Here is a 17,418-nt window from a genome sequence, read left to right as displayed (position 1 = left end):
GGCAATGAAGGTCCAGGTTTAACAACTCTAGAAAGCAAGCAGGCCCATCCTGATTAGGGTCCCAATCAGGGACCATAGGAGCATAACCAGCATAGTCTGGTAGCGCACACAGCATGTGCATTGTGCAGCCACAATACAATCATACAATCATGGTCTTGTCAAGCGCCTTGACTCATCAAGTAGCTAACCATATGATATATCCTTATGGGTCAAAACTCGAGTTCTTATAGTTTATTTTTCCTCAATTGAAGTTCTATATATATTGGATAAATACTAAAAACATGCCCCATAGGCCTAGCCAGAATATTATCCAAATTTTGCTCTTCTTACTTTTCTTTCTTTTTCCCCCTCTATTTCCTTAAGAGTTCTGATACATGCAAACTTTAAGCTTCAAAAAGATGCATGCTCACACAAAAAGAATTATGAACATACCAGAGAGAGAGAGAGAGAGAGATGGTGCCCTTTTGATGTTTGAGCACCCAAAGGGCATAAATAAGTTTAGTATGAGCAAGTTCCAGAGAAGCAGGCAATTAGAGCAGAGAGCAGACACCAGATTTTACAAAGGCTGCAAGTATAGAAGGAATCCTCTGACGGCCGACTGTAATAAGAATCAAATCGCTGCATAAAAGGGAAACTCTTTCCAAAGGCTGCTTTTTTTACACTTCATTCTTCACTTTCTCGTAACCAAACACAACCCCTGAATCTTCATGTGCCTTCCACCACCCCAACAGTATTGTACACTACCACCCTCACCTTCACTTCACTTAATCAATTAATATAATCCAAATAGACTCTCAATTAACTAAACTTGTTTAGTCAACCAAGAAGCTGTATGTGTTTAATTCTCTCTCTCTCTCTCTCTCTCTCTCTCTCTCTCTCTCAATTGATCCAATCAACTATTCCAGATATTTTCTTGCATAGATAAATTTATTTAGATCTTTAGGAAATATAATTAATTGTAGCTAGCTATATAGGGGGAACCCAAAATTTGTTACATTACCCTTGACTAAGATAATTAAACTGCTGAATTACACTTTTCTAAGGGATCTAAGCATAACCCCTCTTATTTTATGCCAAATAATAATGTGATAACATCAAGAAATTAACACTAACAAATAACAAACGTTTAATTTAATTTCTTGGTCCTTAATTGGTACACCCTCATATCCTTTACACCTTAAAACACACATGCAGATAGAGAAGAAAGAGAAGGATAGCTATTAGCTACTGATGCTAAAGCTATCATAATATCACAACCCACACAAACATAACCAAAATTTAAAAAAGAAAAAAAAAAAAAAAAAAAGAAAAAAAAAAAAAAAAACCTAGCTAGCTAACACAAAGTTAAAAATCCCCTTAACAAAAGGCTTAATGATATGCACCGTTGGTTGTGGGAAGATCTGATGACCAGGTGGTAAATGCCGGGTTCCAGTAGCCCATTTCGCCGCCACCAACAGCCGGAGTTGAATCCAAAATGGAGGATGTAGAAGAAGAAGATGACATCACCACATTATTTAAATGATCAGAATAATAACCTCCTGATGACGACGACGATGATCTTAGCCTCTGAAACAGTTCTTGAATTCCAATATTGCTTTGCACCTCATGACCAACTGGGAAGCCGTTTTGTTGGTTGTGGTGTGGAGGTTGTTGATTTTGGTTGTTGTTTCTCCAGAAAGAGCTGCACAGACCAAGTGAAGGAGCCTGGCACACTGGATCCAACCCCAGAGTTCGAGCAGTGCTCATTGCTGGCTCAGTGGTCATCATGTGGGATCCAATCATATTCATAGCCCCCTCTTCCTTCACATTTACAGAATTGCATATAGGATTAGGGTTAGGGTTAGGGTTTTGATTTTGATGACTGGCTCTTAGTAGGGCTAGTAAATGAGAATTCTGAGGGGAGCCCCATAGTATTGGGCTTGCTTGGACATCGTTTTCGAACCCCCCGCTGAATCCTGACCTTCCAATTTCCGATGCCACCATTTTCAACTTCCCCGAGGCGGCCTTGCCTATGGGAGTCGTTGACACGGTGGCACTCTTGTTTTTTCTGCAGCCACCGCCAATTGGGACATTCCGGAGGGCTCCTCCTTTTGTCCAGTAGCGGCGGCAGGTCTTGCAGAAGTGACGGGGCTGAGTAAGGTTGTAGTTGTTGTAGTAGCAGAATTTGGTGTTGGAAGAATCGCATCTCGGGCATCTCAAGTTCTCACCTGTAGTCGTCGTCGTCGTGGCGGTCGCGGTGGTGGTAGTAGTTGTGGAAGAAGAAGGAGATTGTGAAGGAGAAAGAGAAGGAGAAGAAGTTGTACCACCATGAATGGAGATTAATTTCCTTTCTCCTCCTCCTGCTATGTTACTAAGGCCTGCACCGCCAAACAGTTCTTGGATCATCTTAAATTTCTGATCTCTTCTTTGTAGATCTACAACAATCCAAAAACAAAGAGAAAAAGCAAATAAAGATGAAATCTTTTTTGAGGAGTAGTTAGTGGAGAGAAAGCAAAAGAGATGTGAGAAAGTGGTTTTTGTTGTGTATTTAAGTGTATGTGTGATCTAGCTACTATTTATGTAAGAGGATATATATTGAGTTGGAACTTTGATATTCAAATAAAAGGCTTGCCTTGTGACTTAAGACTTAAGTTGTAGGGGACTTTGTTGGCCAAATATTCTTGGGGTGTTAAAGAATGGAGGGGGATTGGTAGTGGGAGCTTTAATATATATATAGGTCTAATGCATGTGGAAGAAAGTATATATCACAACTTTAGTATATATAGCTAATTAAACAACACAATGATTCCAATAAAGCTGTATTTTTGTGGATTTGGAATTCAGTTGTGGGTGGTTTTTGGAGGGAAGTAAATGATATTTTCTCAAATTCCCTGTCCATCCTACCTCCTTTGATTACCAAAGTCTTTTTTTTAGTACAAACTATAAATTACAGGGGAGGAAGATTTCACACACACACACACACAATTATATGATGCTATAGAATTCGAACTTAAAACCTCTGATTTGCAAGTCAATGCTCTTTTCCACTGGAAACCTGATCAACCGAGTTTTTGTTCTATGAGAAAATATAATTTTGACAAGACTGCATTATTTCCCTAATGATTCCAATAACAGTCAGCTTAAAATCACCTTCTTGTGTATTCTCCATGCAGCTCTTTCCCAGCCAAATTTATAAGGAACAATTAATTATTCACACTAGCTAATATGTGTTTTTTTCTCAATCTTTTCGAGGATGTGGGGGAGGGGGCTTAGTGCAAGAGCTTTTGGATTGTATCAATTAGAAGCGATTTGCTTGGCTATTGGGATTATAAAATGAGACCAAATTTTATTATATTAATGGAAGTGGGGAGTGCAGAAGAGAATATATAATGATAACAGCAATCAAGTTTTCTAAAAGAATAATCTTTGTTGTGTGGGGGGGTCTTTTGTGTTTTCTTCCTGAAGATGCTGTTCGAGAACCATCATTACAAGTTCATGGAGTGGGCTAATCACATGGAACTACGTGTAAAGCCAATGGCCCTACACCAACTATAAAGCCACTGCCCGAAACTTATGGCTTCAATTTTGCCTTCCCCACACCACCACCACCCATGGCCACGCACACCACCACCACACCAAAGAGCTGGCCTAGCCAATGCCATTGTGTTCAAGTTCAACACAGTACACATTGAGTAATTTTAAACCTAATTAAACTAATTATTCAAACGTGTGGTTTGTTGTCTGATATCAAGTACCGCATCCACATGAGCACATTTCATCATCTGCGTTTGAAACATTCATCATTGTTCCTTTCCATCAATGCAGTCAGTTCATACTCGATCACATGAGTTTTGTTGGTATTAGTTTGACAAACTTATACTGTTTATGCGTGAGTCGACGGTTCTGAATCATGGATTTATGTGCAGCTCGTTGTGAGATTTACATCAATACGTATCTGTGAATCGCTATCACAAATAGCTCACCTATGATCTTGAAACATACTCATGGAATTTTTAGAGATTAATTCTTGACCAAATACTTAATCAGATAATCAACTGGTTCACATTATAAATGGTTAGGAAAATAAGTATGAAATGTCCCAAAAGCTTAAAAAGTAGAGCTTTGACCTTGGTCATGTATGCTTGGGCGTGAATTTAAAAACTGTGCTACCTAATTACATGCTGCATAAGACAAATTGGAAATAATTAATCAAAGTTGATGGAACCCTTATCGGTTAGCTGCCCATTCAATCACTGCTAATCAAGTTTATTTGGACCAATCATGCTCTAACTCTGCGTGGCAACGACCCACAGTAAATTACATGATTGTGTGAACGAGAGCTACCTTCTAAGAACTTGTGGTTTGAATGCAAATTACTTTTTGATCCATGTTTGCAGATTGCTTGAAAATCTGGAAGGAATATAAGATGTGAATTAAAATGGGGTTGGGTGGGGGTCTACATGTCTCAAATTATCGGAACCATTTGTCAATCACCATCTTGACTTGAAGATTGTTGATTATGAAGACTAATCTTATCGCTTAAGATATAATATATTAGAGAGGCTAATGTGTAATTACGGATATCTTGGAAATTCCCACTCTTAAATAAATAATTATTTACAAATCTACACTAAATCAATTGTAATTGACTCCATAAAGCAATTGAAATGGATTAGTTAGAGGGTAGGCCCATTCCCACCACAGATTAAACTAATACAACCCCATACTAGGTTCATTTTAAACTATAATTTCATTTGTATGACATAAAGTTCTTCGTCAACAACTTAATTACCAAAAAAAAACAAAGGAGGAGCCACAAATATGGTTTCTTTAAAACTTGGCCTTAAAAAAAGAGAAAAATTCAATAAAGAAAAAACAACATTACAGCTAATTCAAGACTGTAGCGCAAATGAAAATTGAGGTTCCCTCCTATAATCAACTGACAATAGGAGAAATAGTACAATTCCTTACAATTAACACAAGGTTTTCTAACTTTCAAATATAAAACGCATTTCACTTCACATTCTCTCAGGTGAAGAAAAAGATGTACAAATATTGGGAAACCCATAAGTCCCTATTAATGACTGTAGTGCCAAATAAATTGAAGATGGAGTTAGCAAAGGGGAGGGTGTGCATAGGAAAGTAAAGTGAAATGCACATCAGAGCCAGAACCTGCTCAGCTTTCAACTTTGACCAAGGCACTCACTGAAAACCCAAATGATCTAGGGCTTGCTTGCTGGGTTGAATCAAAAGGAGCTTATTTTGGTTCTTAATTCATGAATACATGTATACATATAAAAAGGAAATGTGAATGAAAAAGGAAAGCAAAAAAAAGAAAAAAAGGGTCCCATGAATCATGCTGGGTTTTGCCAGTAGTGGGTTGATCAACATGAAAATAGACAGCTCCTCCTTGCCTCCTTTTTCTTTCGTTTTTTATTTTGAGTTTTAAATTTTTTTTGGGAAGTAAAAAAGAAAAAGAAAACAAATCATGGAAATTATTGGTGAATGGATGGTGATGTTGTAGTACTGTGTACGTACGTACCTGACCGCGCGTGCCGTCCGGAGCGCGAGACTTGAGACGAGACCAGACCGACATGCTTTTATCTGTGAAGGGTCGGGCAGCAGAAAACGACAGGAGATTATAGGATTTTGATACACATGGGTGGGCAGCGCGGGCAGAAGGGGCAGGTAATCAAGGTCGCCGTCAATGCTGGCTGTGGCTTGAGTGGGGGGGCAGTCCTTCCTCGATCCTCGGGCACTCTATTGCTCTCTCTCTCTCTCTCTCTCTGTGTTTTCTCTAATTTTCTTAAATCTAAACCCATGTTTAATTATTAATATGATTATCATTATTATTACAATTATAATAAATTATATGGACCATATCCATGTAAAATTTAGACAACCAACAAACAAGCATGATGAAATCATCAAATATGTATGTATTTTATGATAAGTGATGAATTTGACATTTTAAGAGATGAATATGAAATTGAGAATTCTAAATTTAAGTTATGATGATTCACTTTTAAGTTATATTATTTGATAGGTCAAATACGAGTATCGATGATTAATATAATTACTCGACTTTATACTAAATAATTATAATTGTCAATAATAAATATACGATACAATGTAATGTTATGAATTTAAATTTCTTCATCAAAGATGAAATCACATGCTTTCATATATTTCAAGAATAGTACAGAACCTAATTATGTTGTATTAGTGTCCGGACAATTATGAGAATTTGTGAGTAGTGTAGTGTAGGGAGTGGATACGACATGAGAATATGCATATGGGGAGATGGGAATATGGGATGTGATAAAATTCCACATTCTAAATAGACTACTGTGTCCTCTCCTTATGCGGCAATACAGCTTTTCTAGGGCTCCTCACCTTTCCTCCACTTTTCTTTTCATTAAAGTGGTCAATAATTCTCTCTCTCTCTCTCTCTCTCTCTCTCTCTCTCTCTCTCTCATTTCCTTTGCGTTCATAAAACCATAATATAAAGGATATAGGTATACAGTACTTAATAAGTTATTGATGTTTGTTATGCAACACATAGAAAGAAAAAAAAGAGTAAAATCCAACCCAAATAAGTCCAAGTTAATGATCGATGTTTGCCAACGAAATACTTGGATTCTTAGTCATGTAATTTATTTAGGAGAAACCTCATTTCTTATCAACTTAAGCGATGATATAAGTTTGACTATAAATCTGAACTATTGATCATGTTGAATATCGTATGAACATAAATATAAATTATTGATCATTTTGACTATCATATCACATATTTTAACAACTTATACATTATTCTTACAAACAGAAACTTCAAATATTCTTTGGTCATATAGAGGGGCCCGATGCATTGCAACTGGATTGCACTCGACTTTATAATTCAACCTCTTCCTATGTATACCCTAGGGCCATTGATGGCCCAAATTCGTACAACACACAGAAATATTTCTCTTTGGATTATTCACAATCTAACACAACGTCACTTAAAGAATAGCTTGTCATTAGGGTTGTCCCTTTGCAAACTCTCTTGGGATCCTCACACATCTCTCTCTTTCCATGCTGTTGAATCCAAACAACATTTTGCAATTCGCAAGGATACTCATATCATAGAATTCTAGCTTAGGCCTACTCCTACTGAGAAAAGGTTGACACGAAATTCATTGAAAGGAGAAAAATGGATGGTTCTTAATCCTAACATTCCCCTATGGGCTCCACCACCATTGAAATGCAACCAAAATGAAATGAAATATATAGGTCATATATGTATGCTCAGCAAAACCCGAGGGAGGCTAGCAAAGTAGGTAGCTAGGGTTTCAAATCTGACAAAAGCTAGAATGGACAAAATCCTTGGTGCAGAAGTTGCATAGATCATGTCGCTTGGCAAAGCTTTTGCATGCATGTGGCCTGGTGCTCATTGGATATAGCTAGTTAGCAGAGGAACTTATAACAGTATGAGTGATAATTAGCTTAGAGGTAGACAAACGGAGAGAATTTGTCACTGACAGTGAGATACAGCCCTATAGGATAATTGGATCCCTATAGATGCATACTTCATTGCATACCGCCAGGTCCTCGACCAGGGTCCCAAATCCTTATTCTTTCTCTTACCAAGGCTCGGATTGGTTTTCTGTGTACAGGAGTTTGTGATCGGAGCAGATAGGTAGGCAGGCAAACTCTCTAGTACGTAATCTCTCTTCTCATCTGTTTTATCCCCCCTCTAAATTATAAATCGTAACATCACGTGACATGATAATTATATATATTATAATATGAATAAAGTGTACACATAATGTTGTTGTGAGGAGATCCTTGTGCCAAGGAAGATTACTTTCAATGATCGAGAATAATAAAACAAATTTTTTTAAAAACCTACATATTCGGTTTTTCATGTTGTCAAGTTCAATAGCAATTACTTTCGAATTGATATAAGAGTTGAACAATGAAAATAGATAGCGATGCATAATACCGACAAGGTTCAACCATGATATGTAAGTTTCAACGAGAGTCTTGAATTATTAGGACGCAGATTTCTTAGTTTGAAAATGATTAGTGCCAAATGTTATGTTATGTTACTGAGAAGTGGCGTGGTATGGACCATATGGGGGTAGGGCTTGAATTATTCTCTACTGAAATTGACAGATGGACCCCACAGTTCATTTTTTATGGAACTCCAGATTGGCTGAATCCCATAAATTGGACTGATTTCCAATCACACCACAAATAAATACAAAACCCTAAAACTGTGATTGCGTGATTAACTTATAATTGATGAATACACCCCAACAGCTCCCACCCTAGCGAGAAGATATACATCTCGAAGCTCTCAAATAATATTCCAAAACCACTTTGAGAAAATAAAGCAATCGTAGCATATATGCAACTCTGTTGCTACTCAGATAACATTTGGTATGATATACTGATAAAAGAAAGCTAGCACCACCCACCTTGAAACTTGAGCCTCAAGTTGTTGGATACCACAATTGATAAGGTACTAATACACATTTATAAAAATAACTTATTAAAATTACAAAAATAAAAATAAAAAATTCTACACATATCGACTGTGATTTGTTCGTAAAGAAAATGACCGATAACATGTAAGGAACCAAGTATTTTTTATTTTAAAACTTTTACTGTTATCGTTCTTCGGTGCGGATAATTGTATTTAGAAATCCATATTATCAACATTCTTATCCTTCTGGGGTGACACTCCTGTCATTAAATTAATTACACTAGTATATGTTTTCGGTTTGTTTCACATCGTTGCGAAAAGCATAAAATATAATCACTATCATTCTCAATCAATACTAATTTATACTCACCTAATGCAAGACTAAGACCTGTGGCAAAATAAAAGTAATAGGTTTTAGGTAGGTCCAAATCACGCCGGCAGACACCACCACTGATATTATCTATACATATAAATAAATATATTTATTCAATATAATATATTTATTAATTAATGCATAAATAAATAAATAAATGTATTATCTAATCAGGACAAGATCGTACGTCGTTTGAGAATACCCCCAACTGCCCAACACCATATAGTTACCGTAGATTGCAATATCTTCAACTGCCCCGTACGTTTCTGTGTGGGTAAATAAACAAGTCGGCAGCCAGCCAGCCACTGTAGATCAGGTCAAGACTGTCAAAATCTAGCTAGGCAAGCCGCCCTAGCTTCTTCATACAATTATTTTTAAAGATTCCAAAGTCTATTTGTCTGATTAATTATAAGGTGCAAGTAGTTGTCTGCAATATTGCTACATCTCTCTTTTCCACTGGAATAAATTAATTAATTTCTTTATTCTATCATATATTTCACTCTTGGAAGACTTTACGGATTAACAACGAAACTATTTCTCTCATTATCATGTAAGTAGGAACTCTTACGTACATTCATGCTTGCTAATAACAATGTGATATATTGTGTTTGCTAAAAAGATGAGTATCTCCTTATCTCCTTACCAAGAAGGAGGCAGGCAATATTGGGTTAACAATTCAAAATTGGGGATTTATATATCACTTTCAACTAATTACAATCATGAATTTGAAGCACGCATACAAATATATGGTTGGTTTTCTTCCTCTACTTCTGTCTTTTTATTATAATTGTTTTCTAACTTTATATTATGATGCTGACATTACTTTTTAAAATTCTCTCTTGTCAACGACAAAGATAAGAACCAACCGGTTTGGCATATTTTCAATAAATAAATATTAGTCTCTCAACATGCGTTTCACCTGTATATGATTTATATCACACGACTTTTCTTAGTCTAATGGGAATTTTTTCTTTCTAGGTTTGTACGTACCTTTAAATCCAACATTAGCCATGCATTGAAAAAAAAAATTAGTGTAGTCAGGTTAAGGCAATATGAATCCAAATATCAACATCAAATAACACTTTTAGTCATGTGGTATTTAGCCCATTGTGTGAGGTCTTCAAGTCAAAAGATCCAACGTCTAGAAAAAAGAGGAAGACGAGAGTTGAACTCTTGTAATAGATTGTAACAATCACGTGTTTTACCACTGGTCTTTTCTTTGATCGAATATTTTCTAAAATTGGTAAAATTTTTGTATTTATTTACTTTTGTTTTACAAGTTTTCTTAATGGGTAAAATGGGGTAAGAAAAAGAATTGAAAAAAATATTTAGTGTAGTAACGTTAAGGCAATATGAATCCAAATATCAACATCAAATAACACTTTTAGTCATGTGGTATTCAGCCCATTGTATGAGGTCTTCAAGTCAAAAGATCCAACCTCCAGAAAAAGGAAGAAGATGGGAGTCGAACTCTTGTAATATATTGTAACAATCACGTGTTTTACCACTAGTCTTTTTTCTGGTCCAATATTTTCTAAAAATGGTCAATATTTTGTATTTATTTACTTTTGTTTTACAAGTTTTCTTAATGGGTAAAATGGGTTAAGAAAAATAATTGAAAACAGTTTGGATAAATTTGTGGGTTCACATGGAATCTATGAGAAAGAACATTGGGCTAAACCGCTTTATCATGAGGCCAGTCTCATGGGCCGAAGCCCATTATGTTTTCGAAAAAGGCCCAAAGAGGCCCAAATTTAAATTAGAACCTTCTTTCTTTCATCATCGCCAAGTTAAAAGCCAATTAGGATTAGACTTCCAGTTGAAGACTTCGATCACTTGAAGTTAAACAAACACACACTCCGATCAAAAGTCCCAATCGCTCTCCTCAACACCACGAAACGCCCACTGTAATTTCTCGCAGAAAGCTAGGGTTTCGTAATCACTCTGAACTCCAATTCACTTTCATCGCCAAACGCACCATGAACTGTGAAGTTTGCCAGCTCAAAGAATTGGTATGCTTCTCTCTTTCCATCTCTCTCTCTTACTATATTTGTGAAATTTGAGAAATTAATTTATATTTGAACATTGAAATTTTTCTGGTGCTTCAGGAAGTTGAGCACTTTGAGATACGGGAAGTTCTGCGCTGTAAGTTTCCAATTGAATTTGTCCTTTTCTTTTCTGTATCAGGTTCTTTTTTTGTACATTTGATTTCAAATTACTCAATTTACGTGCTTTCCTACTTTATCTGTGTATTTTATATGTGCGCATGTGTTGTGTATAATTAGTATGGTTATGCAAATCAGTTTTGCCAATGGTTAACTCTGCAGATTAAAAGTTGTAGAGTGTAGAACTTGTTTGAGCAATTCAACAAAGATACGTGTTTAGGTATATCTGTTTCGTGGGACGAGGAAGTGTCTTTATGTAGAATAAGCTTTGTTTAAGACGGGGAGCGTGGGCGTTCCTTCAGTTTGTTTTGGATTTGCAGTGGCCGTTAGCCAAAAGTCAGCATTTTATGATGCAATGCAACAGTGATTTTGAACAATGAATTCTATACTGCAAGAATTTGTGTTTATAATGGCACTAAAGGACACTAAATTTTGTTTTTTACATACTTTACTGACTTCCGCACCAAACTATAATCAAAGGTGGGGATTGAGAAGTGAAAAATAATGTTTCGAAGAATTGAGCTTGCAAATGTGAAAATTTTTGTTGGTCATTTCCTGATACGTGGTAAACCGTAGTATGATCAACAGAACAAAGGGAATTTTTTTGGGTCTGGTCTATGAACTCTTGTGCTGGTTTGTAAGCAAATGTATTATTTATCTCTGGTTTGCCTTTAATTATGTAGAACACATAATCCTGCACTCACTGCGCTATGATTTTATTTGTTTTCATGTGAGCTTACAGCAGTATAAATTTGAGTGCAGGCATACTTCACACGATAGTGTTTCATCGGGCTTTAGGTCTTGTACGGCCCAAAGACGTTGATTTGGAACTTTTTGAAATTACATATGTAAGTTTTTTATGCTCCAAATATTGGTTCTTTGGTGCATCATGCATGTCAGTTAACAAAGTTCAAGTCTGAATGTTTGTTTTTTTCCATTCAGTATAACATTTTCGCAGGTGCATGTTAGTTAACATAAATAAACTTTGAATGAATTTTCCAACTGCAAATTCTGTTGCAATCTTAATGACACCTCAACAGGAAATGAAGTTCCTTCATCATGTTTTTTATGTTTGCCTAGTAATTTTGGCATCAGATTTCTTTACTTGTGTGTTACTTTTCTGAGATGAATCTTCATGATTGTAATGGTTCCACATTCTAAATAATCCTCAATGTGGGATTGAGCTAAAGGCTACACTCTGATCTTTAGCCCTTGATATGCATGGTTATTATACATGCACCCTTTTTATTATTATTATTATTTTTGGGTATAGGTTCAATGTGGTGATATGGAACTTGAGAAGAAAATAGATGAGAAGATTGAGCAATTCATTAGTTGGGTAGAAAAACACCCAAACAAGAAAAGTCAGGTTTGTGCTTCTCATTTGCTTTAACTAATCATACTATTGCAGTTAGAATTTATTTATGCTAGGAGACGGAATTCTTCAACCAAGATTTTTGGATCACTTCTTTGATTTCTCATCCAAAACTTTATCCAGTTATATCCTCCCATTGTTCCATTAAAGCTTTTCATCAGTATCAAAGTATTTTTCTGCAAGAACTCCTAATAAACTGCCATCATTTGTGATGCAGATCATCTTGTCTTTCTTTGAAGTAAAAAACAAACAGCCAAGTTGGTTCACTCATAAAACAGAAAGGCTACAGTGGGAACAGTGGTATATAAATTTGAATGTGGCCCAACACCCCAAAGCACATTCTGGCAAATCTCATAATTCTAAAGTTGTAGTTGATCCAGGAGGTACAGTTACTATTGTGAACTGAATTTATAGTTTCTAATGCTTCACTTTCAGGAAGCCATGCTGACCCTCACCTTTACATTTGTTTGATGTATGAGTGCAGAGAGTGCATTGGAAGAGAGAATGGCTCGCAGAGCCGTGCTTGAAGCATCTCTTCATGAGGTTTTGTTCCAAATCATAAAATTTGTGAATGAGAAGAAAGATCATGTTCCCCCTATACCGAATCTTGAGGGTGTAGTCTGGTTTCCCCATGAGATTACTATCCCAAGGTTGGTTCTCCTTTTGTTCATATATGTTTTCAAACATGGCACGCATAGCTTACATCTTCTCTTTGAGTGAGGAAAAACAATCGCAGTTTGACACTAAGAATATTTTTTCACCTTAATTTATGTAATTGTCTTTGCAGACATTTGTTAAGGCAGAATGGGGTTGGTAGTTCTCTGATGCGATCAATTGAAATGCAGTAATTTTACTATGAAATGCCTTACTGCCAAAAAAGATACTCTGTGAAAATAGAATTTTAAGTTACTATATTGTAGGTACTGAGTACTGACAATTAATTAATACAAAATTTGGCAAAGTATTTTGTTTAAAAGGTTAATACAAAATTGTGGACTGGTTACTTAGTAATGAGTAATAGATTAGTCACCAAATTGTAAGTTCTGAATCTTCAAGCCTGATGTAGGTCTACTTTATTACGACTTACGTATCATAATGTGACTTGGTCATAGCAGTTTACACCTGCTCCATCTACCAAAAGCAGCACGCTGTTGTAACATTAGGTTGGAGTGCAAATGTCTCATTAACAGACAGATGAGTCCTTGTTCTTTGCAAACTGACGAATATGGCTGACTGCACCTAACATCTTGCTCTTGTTTTCTTAACAAGTAGTAGTAGTAGTTGTTGTTGTTGTTGTTGTCAATGTTATGACTGTTTAGAAAATTTCTCCAAATCTCATATGATTAGACTGCTGAGTTAATATTGCGATGCCCTGTTCAGTTCCTCGGATTCTGCATTTGGAATGGACATGATCAAAAGGATGCTGCAGACTGGCCATCCAACCATGCTTAGCTGATTAGTTTCGTGAGCTACTTACGCGCCGCTTTGCTGATCTGCTTCTGAAAGTAAGTTGATTCTCATGTTCACGGTGACTTGAAACGCACATGAATGTGTCTAGTCGGTAACCTTTTTCAAGCAAGGTTTGTTTGTATGTAAAGAAGTGAATTCTAAGTGGGTAGATTGCCCTTTCTTTATGTAAATGTTCTTCCCTTCCAATTCTGTTTCCATTTATCTTTATCCTTTCTGGCACGTCCATTGCGACTTGTACATATTTTATGGTTGGGTTTGCTCCTTCACTGATGGTGCACAAGTTGTCCTCAACCATAATATTGGCACGTGATCTATTTTTGGTGTTTAAATCTTGAGAGATAGTGGCTTTTTTAAATTTAAAAAAAAAAAAAAGAAGAAACAAAAAAAGATCTCCCTATACACACGAGCCAATACATATAATTTGTAATTCGGAAAAACCAAAGAAAGATCCAAGCAGGCCAACCAAGATATTGAACCAGCAGACTCATAATAAAAGCTGCCAATATGAATCAGAAGTGGAGTTAAAAGCTTGATAATGAGGTAATTAAAAAGCAAAGAAGGAGGTGGGTGGAGTTGAATCACAATGAAAAGCCTGATAGTAGTGGGAGCGTTAAAGAAGAAAGTTGGAGAGGAAGAGGACAAGGAGAAAACGGATAAGGTAATTGGGATTCATTATCTCGAATTAATAACCACTTTTTTCTTCTACTGCATATGTGGCAGAATTTCAATTTCGTCTGGTTGCACTGAATTCGACAAATCAGAACAAATCGACAAATCAGAGAGAAACGAAAGGACACGTCTCCATTAATAATTGAATTTCACCGGTCGCACGTAAACTCTAAAGGGTGTATCCAATTTTAATTTTTAATAAATTTTAATGAGTTTAAATGTCTTAATATATTTAATTGTTACTTTTAAATAGTCTTCAAAAGTTGGGTCATGTTAGGGAGATTAATTTTACATACCAACTTGTGTACTATCTAATAGAGTAGAGCTACTAATATAATGGGTCACACGTCTATTAGAGATATACATAAGTTGGTTCAAAATTGGCTCCTTAGCATTTTCCTTAAAAGTTTAGTTGTATTCAATTGTGAGTTTTAAAGAGTATTTAAAAGTTTTGAGGTATCTCAAATGTCAATGACTTTTAAAAGCTTTGTTCAATAAATGACTTTTCAATACTTTTAAAGCTAATTCTTACTACCAAAAGTCTTGCTAATTTACACCAGACCTTATGAAAGTATTGGGAAGATAGAAACAAAACGTCTCCGATTCTTTTTTCCCTCATTATATCAAGCAGCAAGCAGAAAGATCTTTTTTCTTCATGGTTAGGAGTCTACTTTGGTATCCCATCTTGTATTATGGTTTATTCACCTTCGTTGAAATGAATCATGGCTAAGCTCACTTAAAAAAAATGAATCATGGCTAAGCCTTTTTTTTTTTTTTTTTATAATTTTAAAAACTGAATCATGGCTAGCTGAACGCCAATCATGGTACATGTACTTTTTCATTTTATAATTGTCATTTTTTTCATTTTCTAATGTTAAGGAGAATTATTCTTTGTTTTTACGTAATTGTATCCAATTGTTTTTTTTTTCTTTCTAATTTTTTGTTCCATGTATGTCCACTAGTTAATTCAACATATTAAAGATAAATGCTATTTGTAAAATAAATATAAAAATAAGTATTTAAAAGTCTATAAAACTCTATGACAAAAGTATATGAAAGTTTGTGACTTAACTTTATAAAGTACGTAAAAGTCCTCTAAGAAAGTTATTCACTTAAAAAAAATCTATAAAAGTTAGAATTGGATACACCCCTATGTCAGAAAAAGTTGACAATGCAATTGGCAAATTTGGAAAAATAAAGCCAGCCCATACTTCATGTCTTTGTCTCGATTGTCCTCTTGCTTTAGAGCAAGCTCTGCCCTAGCAAAAGGCCAAGAAATGCAGCTCCAACAAGTACATAACAGTCCAGATGAGGCGTGGGCTCTAACAAGCTCTAGCAGCCCCGAAGGCAAAAACAGCTCGAGCTGGCTATGACGTTAGTGCTAACTTTAGAAACGAAAAGAAATTTAAAAAACTGAAAAATTACTGAAAAATTACCAAATAATTCAGAATAATTTTTCTTATACATACCTAGCAATTTTTTAATATTATTAATATCATATATATAAATAAAATTAATCATATGTGAATAGTAATTGTCCTTTGGTTGCCATAGCAATGGGTAAAAAAGCAACAAAATATTGCTAGGGCAGATACTATTCGCGTGAACAGTAATGGACCTTGTCTCCCCTTCTCTTTTGCCATGACAAATGGGTGGAAGTGTTCTTATATACCTACTTATTATAAGCTGCCGAACAAGAAAGGCAGAGAGAGAGAGAGAGAGAGAGAGAGAGGGGTAAATGGAGAATCCGAAACACTTTGTTTTGGTTCATGGAATTTGCCATGGAGCATGGTGCTGGTACAAGCTTGTCACTCTCCTCCGGGACGCCAGTCACCGTGTCACTGCCTTGGACCTTGGTGCTTCTGGGATCAACTCCAAGCAGCTACATGAGATCACTTCCGTTTGGGACTATGTCCAGCCATTGATGGAGTTCATGGCTTCTATTTCGCACGAGGAGAGGGTCATATTGGTTGGCCATAGTTATGGCGGCCTTCCTATATCTCTGGCCATGGAAAGCTTCCCTCAGAAGGTTTTGGCTGCTGTTTTTGTCACAGCCTATATGCCTCATTACAATTCTTCCCCTGGAGTTCTCATACAAGAAGTAAAAAAAAAAAAAAAACTTCTTACATTCTTACCAACTTCTTATTTTATCTATTGTGAATCTGCTATGCTCATTTCAATCTCTTTGTTTTTTTTTTCATGTGATGGAAAACAAAGTACTTCAAAGGGACTCCAGTTGAATCATTATTGGATTGTGAGCTTAAGTTTGGCCAAAACCAGGGAAATCCACTAACCTCAGTTGTCTTTGGTCCACAATACATGGCAGAAAAATTGTTCCAGCAGTGCAAACCAGAGGCTAGTTTCTTATGCTGATTAATTTATAATGATGAAATGACTATATAATTAACAACAAAGTTGTATTTTAGTATTGAATTTATGTGTATTTGCATGCAGGATCTGGAATTAGCTAAAATTTTGGTAAGGCCATCTGGGTTGTTCTTGGAAGACTTCATGACCAAAGAATGCCAGCTAACAGAACCGAAGTTCGGGTCAGTAACTAGGGTTTTTGTAGTGTGCGAAGGAGATGAAGTTGTCAAAGAAGAATTTCAACGGTGGATGATTGAGAATGGTCCGACTGCACAAGTGATACTGATTAGAGAAGCCGGTCATATGGTCATGCTCTCAAAGCCCGAGCAACTTTGTGGATGCTTATGTGAAGTGGCTGAGAAAATATCGTAATGCTTGTTTTAAACCTTTCAATAAATCCAAAATCTGTTGGCTTTGTGGCCAGAGACTACTTTACAACTTTGTTTTTTGGCGAGTAGTGTCAAGCTATGCATATAACTTATAAGTGGGTTCCGCCACCCAGCTGGCAAGTAACTTAAAATTTTCCATTTAAGGGTTATGGAAGTCGGTA

At 36.0% G+C, this 17,418-nt stretch overlaps 3 protein-coding genes across 4 annotated transcripts; 2 read left to right on the top strand and 1 right to left on the bottom strand.

The window, feature by feature from the left end:
• Nucleotides 1–1,116: 1,116 nt before the first annotated feature.
• On the bottom strand, nt 1,117–2,721 carry LOC103339975 (uncharacterized). Its single transcript, XM_089043510.1, has 2 exons — nt 2,612–2,721; nt 1,117–2,414 (listed from the first exon to the last, which is right to left on the bottom strand). Exon 2 carries the CDS (start codon nt 2,383–2,385, stop codon nt 1,369–1,371), a length of 1,017 nt encoding a protein of 338 aa, XP_088899636.1. The 5' UTR covers nt 2,386–2,414; nt 2,612–2,721; the 3' UTR covers nt 1,117–1,368.
• A 7,925-nt stretch (nt 2,722–10,646) lies between these two features.
• LOC103339976 (meiotically up-regulated protein) lies at nt 10,647–14,018 on the top strand. Its single transcript, XM_008243339.2, has 7 exons — nt 10,647–10,834; nt 10,931–10,967; nt 11,750–11,835; nt 12,261–12,356; nt 12,580–12,745; nt 12,847–13,012; nt 13,743–14,018. Exons 1-7 carry the CDS (start codon nt 10,802–10,804, stop codon nt 13,816–13,818), a joined length of 660 nt encoding a protein of 219 aa, XP_008241561.1. The 5' UTR covers nt 10,647–10,801; the 3' UTR covers nt 13,819–14,018.
• A 2,161-nt stretch (nt 14,019–16,179) lies between these two features.
• LOC103339977 (methylesterase 10-like) lies at nt 16,180–17,306 on the top strand. Of its 2 annotated transcripts, none has more exons than XM_089043457.1 (3): nt 16,180–16,530; nt 16,719–16,856; nt 16,956–17,306. In XM_089043457.1, exons 1-3 carry the CDS (start codon nt 16,240–16,242, stop codon nt 17,238–17,240), a joined length of 714 nt encoding a protein of 237 aa, XP_088899583.1. In that variant the 5' UTR covers nt 16,180–16,239; the 3' UTR covers nt 17,241–17,306. The 2 variants fall into 2 exon arrangements, with proteins under 2 accessions (XP_088899583.1, XP_008241562.1); XM_008243340.3 differs by having other exon boundaries at nt 16,180–16,602.
• Nucleotides 17,307–17,418: the final 112 nt, after the last annotated feature.

This window comes from Prunus mume, linkage group LG8 (genome assembly GCF_029339155.1).
Source record: "Prunus mume cultivar Tortuosa linkage group LG8, ASM2933915v1, whole genome shotgun sequence".
Lineage (NCBI taxonomy): Eukaryota > Viridiplantae > Streptophyta > Magnoliopsida > Rosales > Rosaceae > Prunus > Prunus mume.
This window is presented reverse-complemented; position numbering and strand designations above follow the sequence as displayed.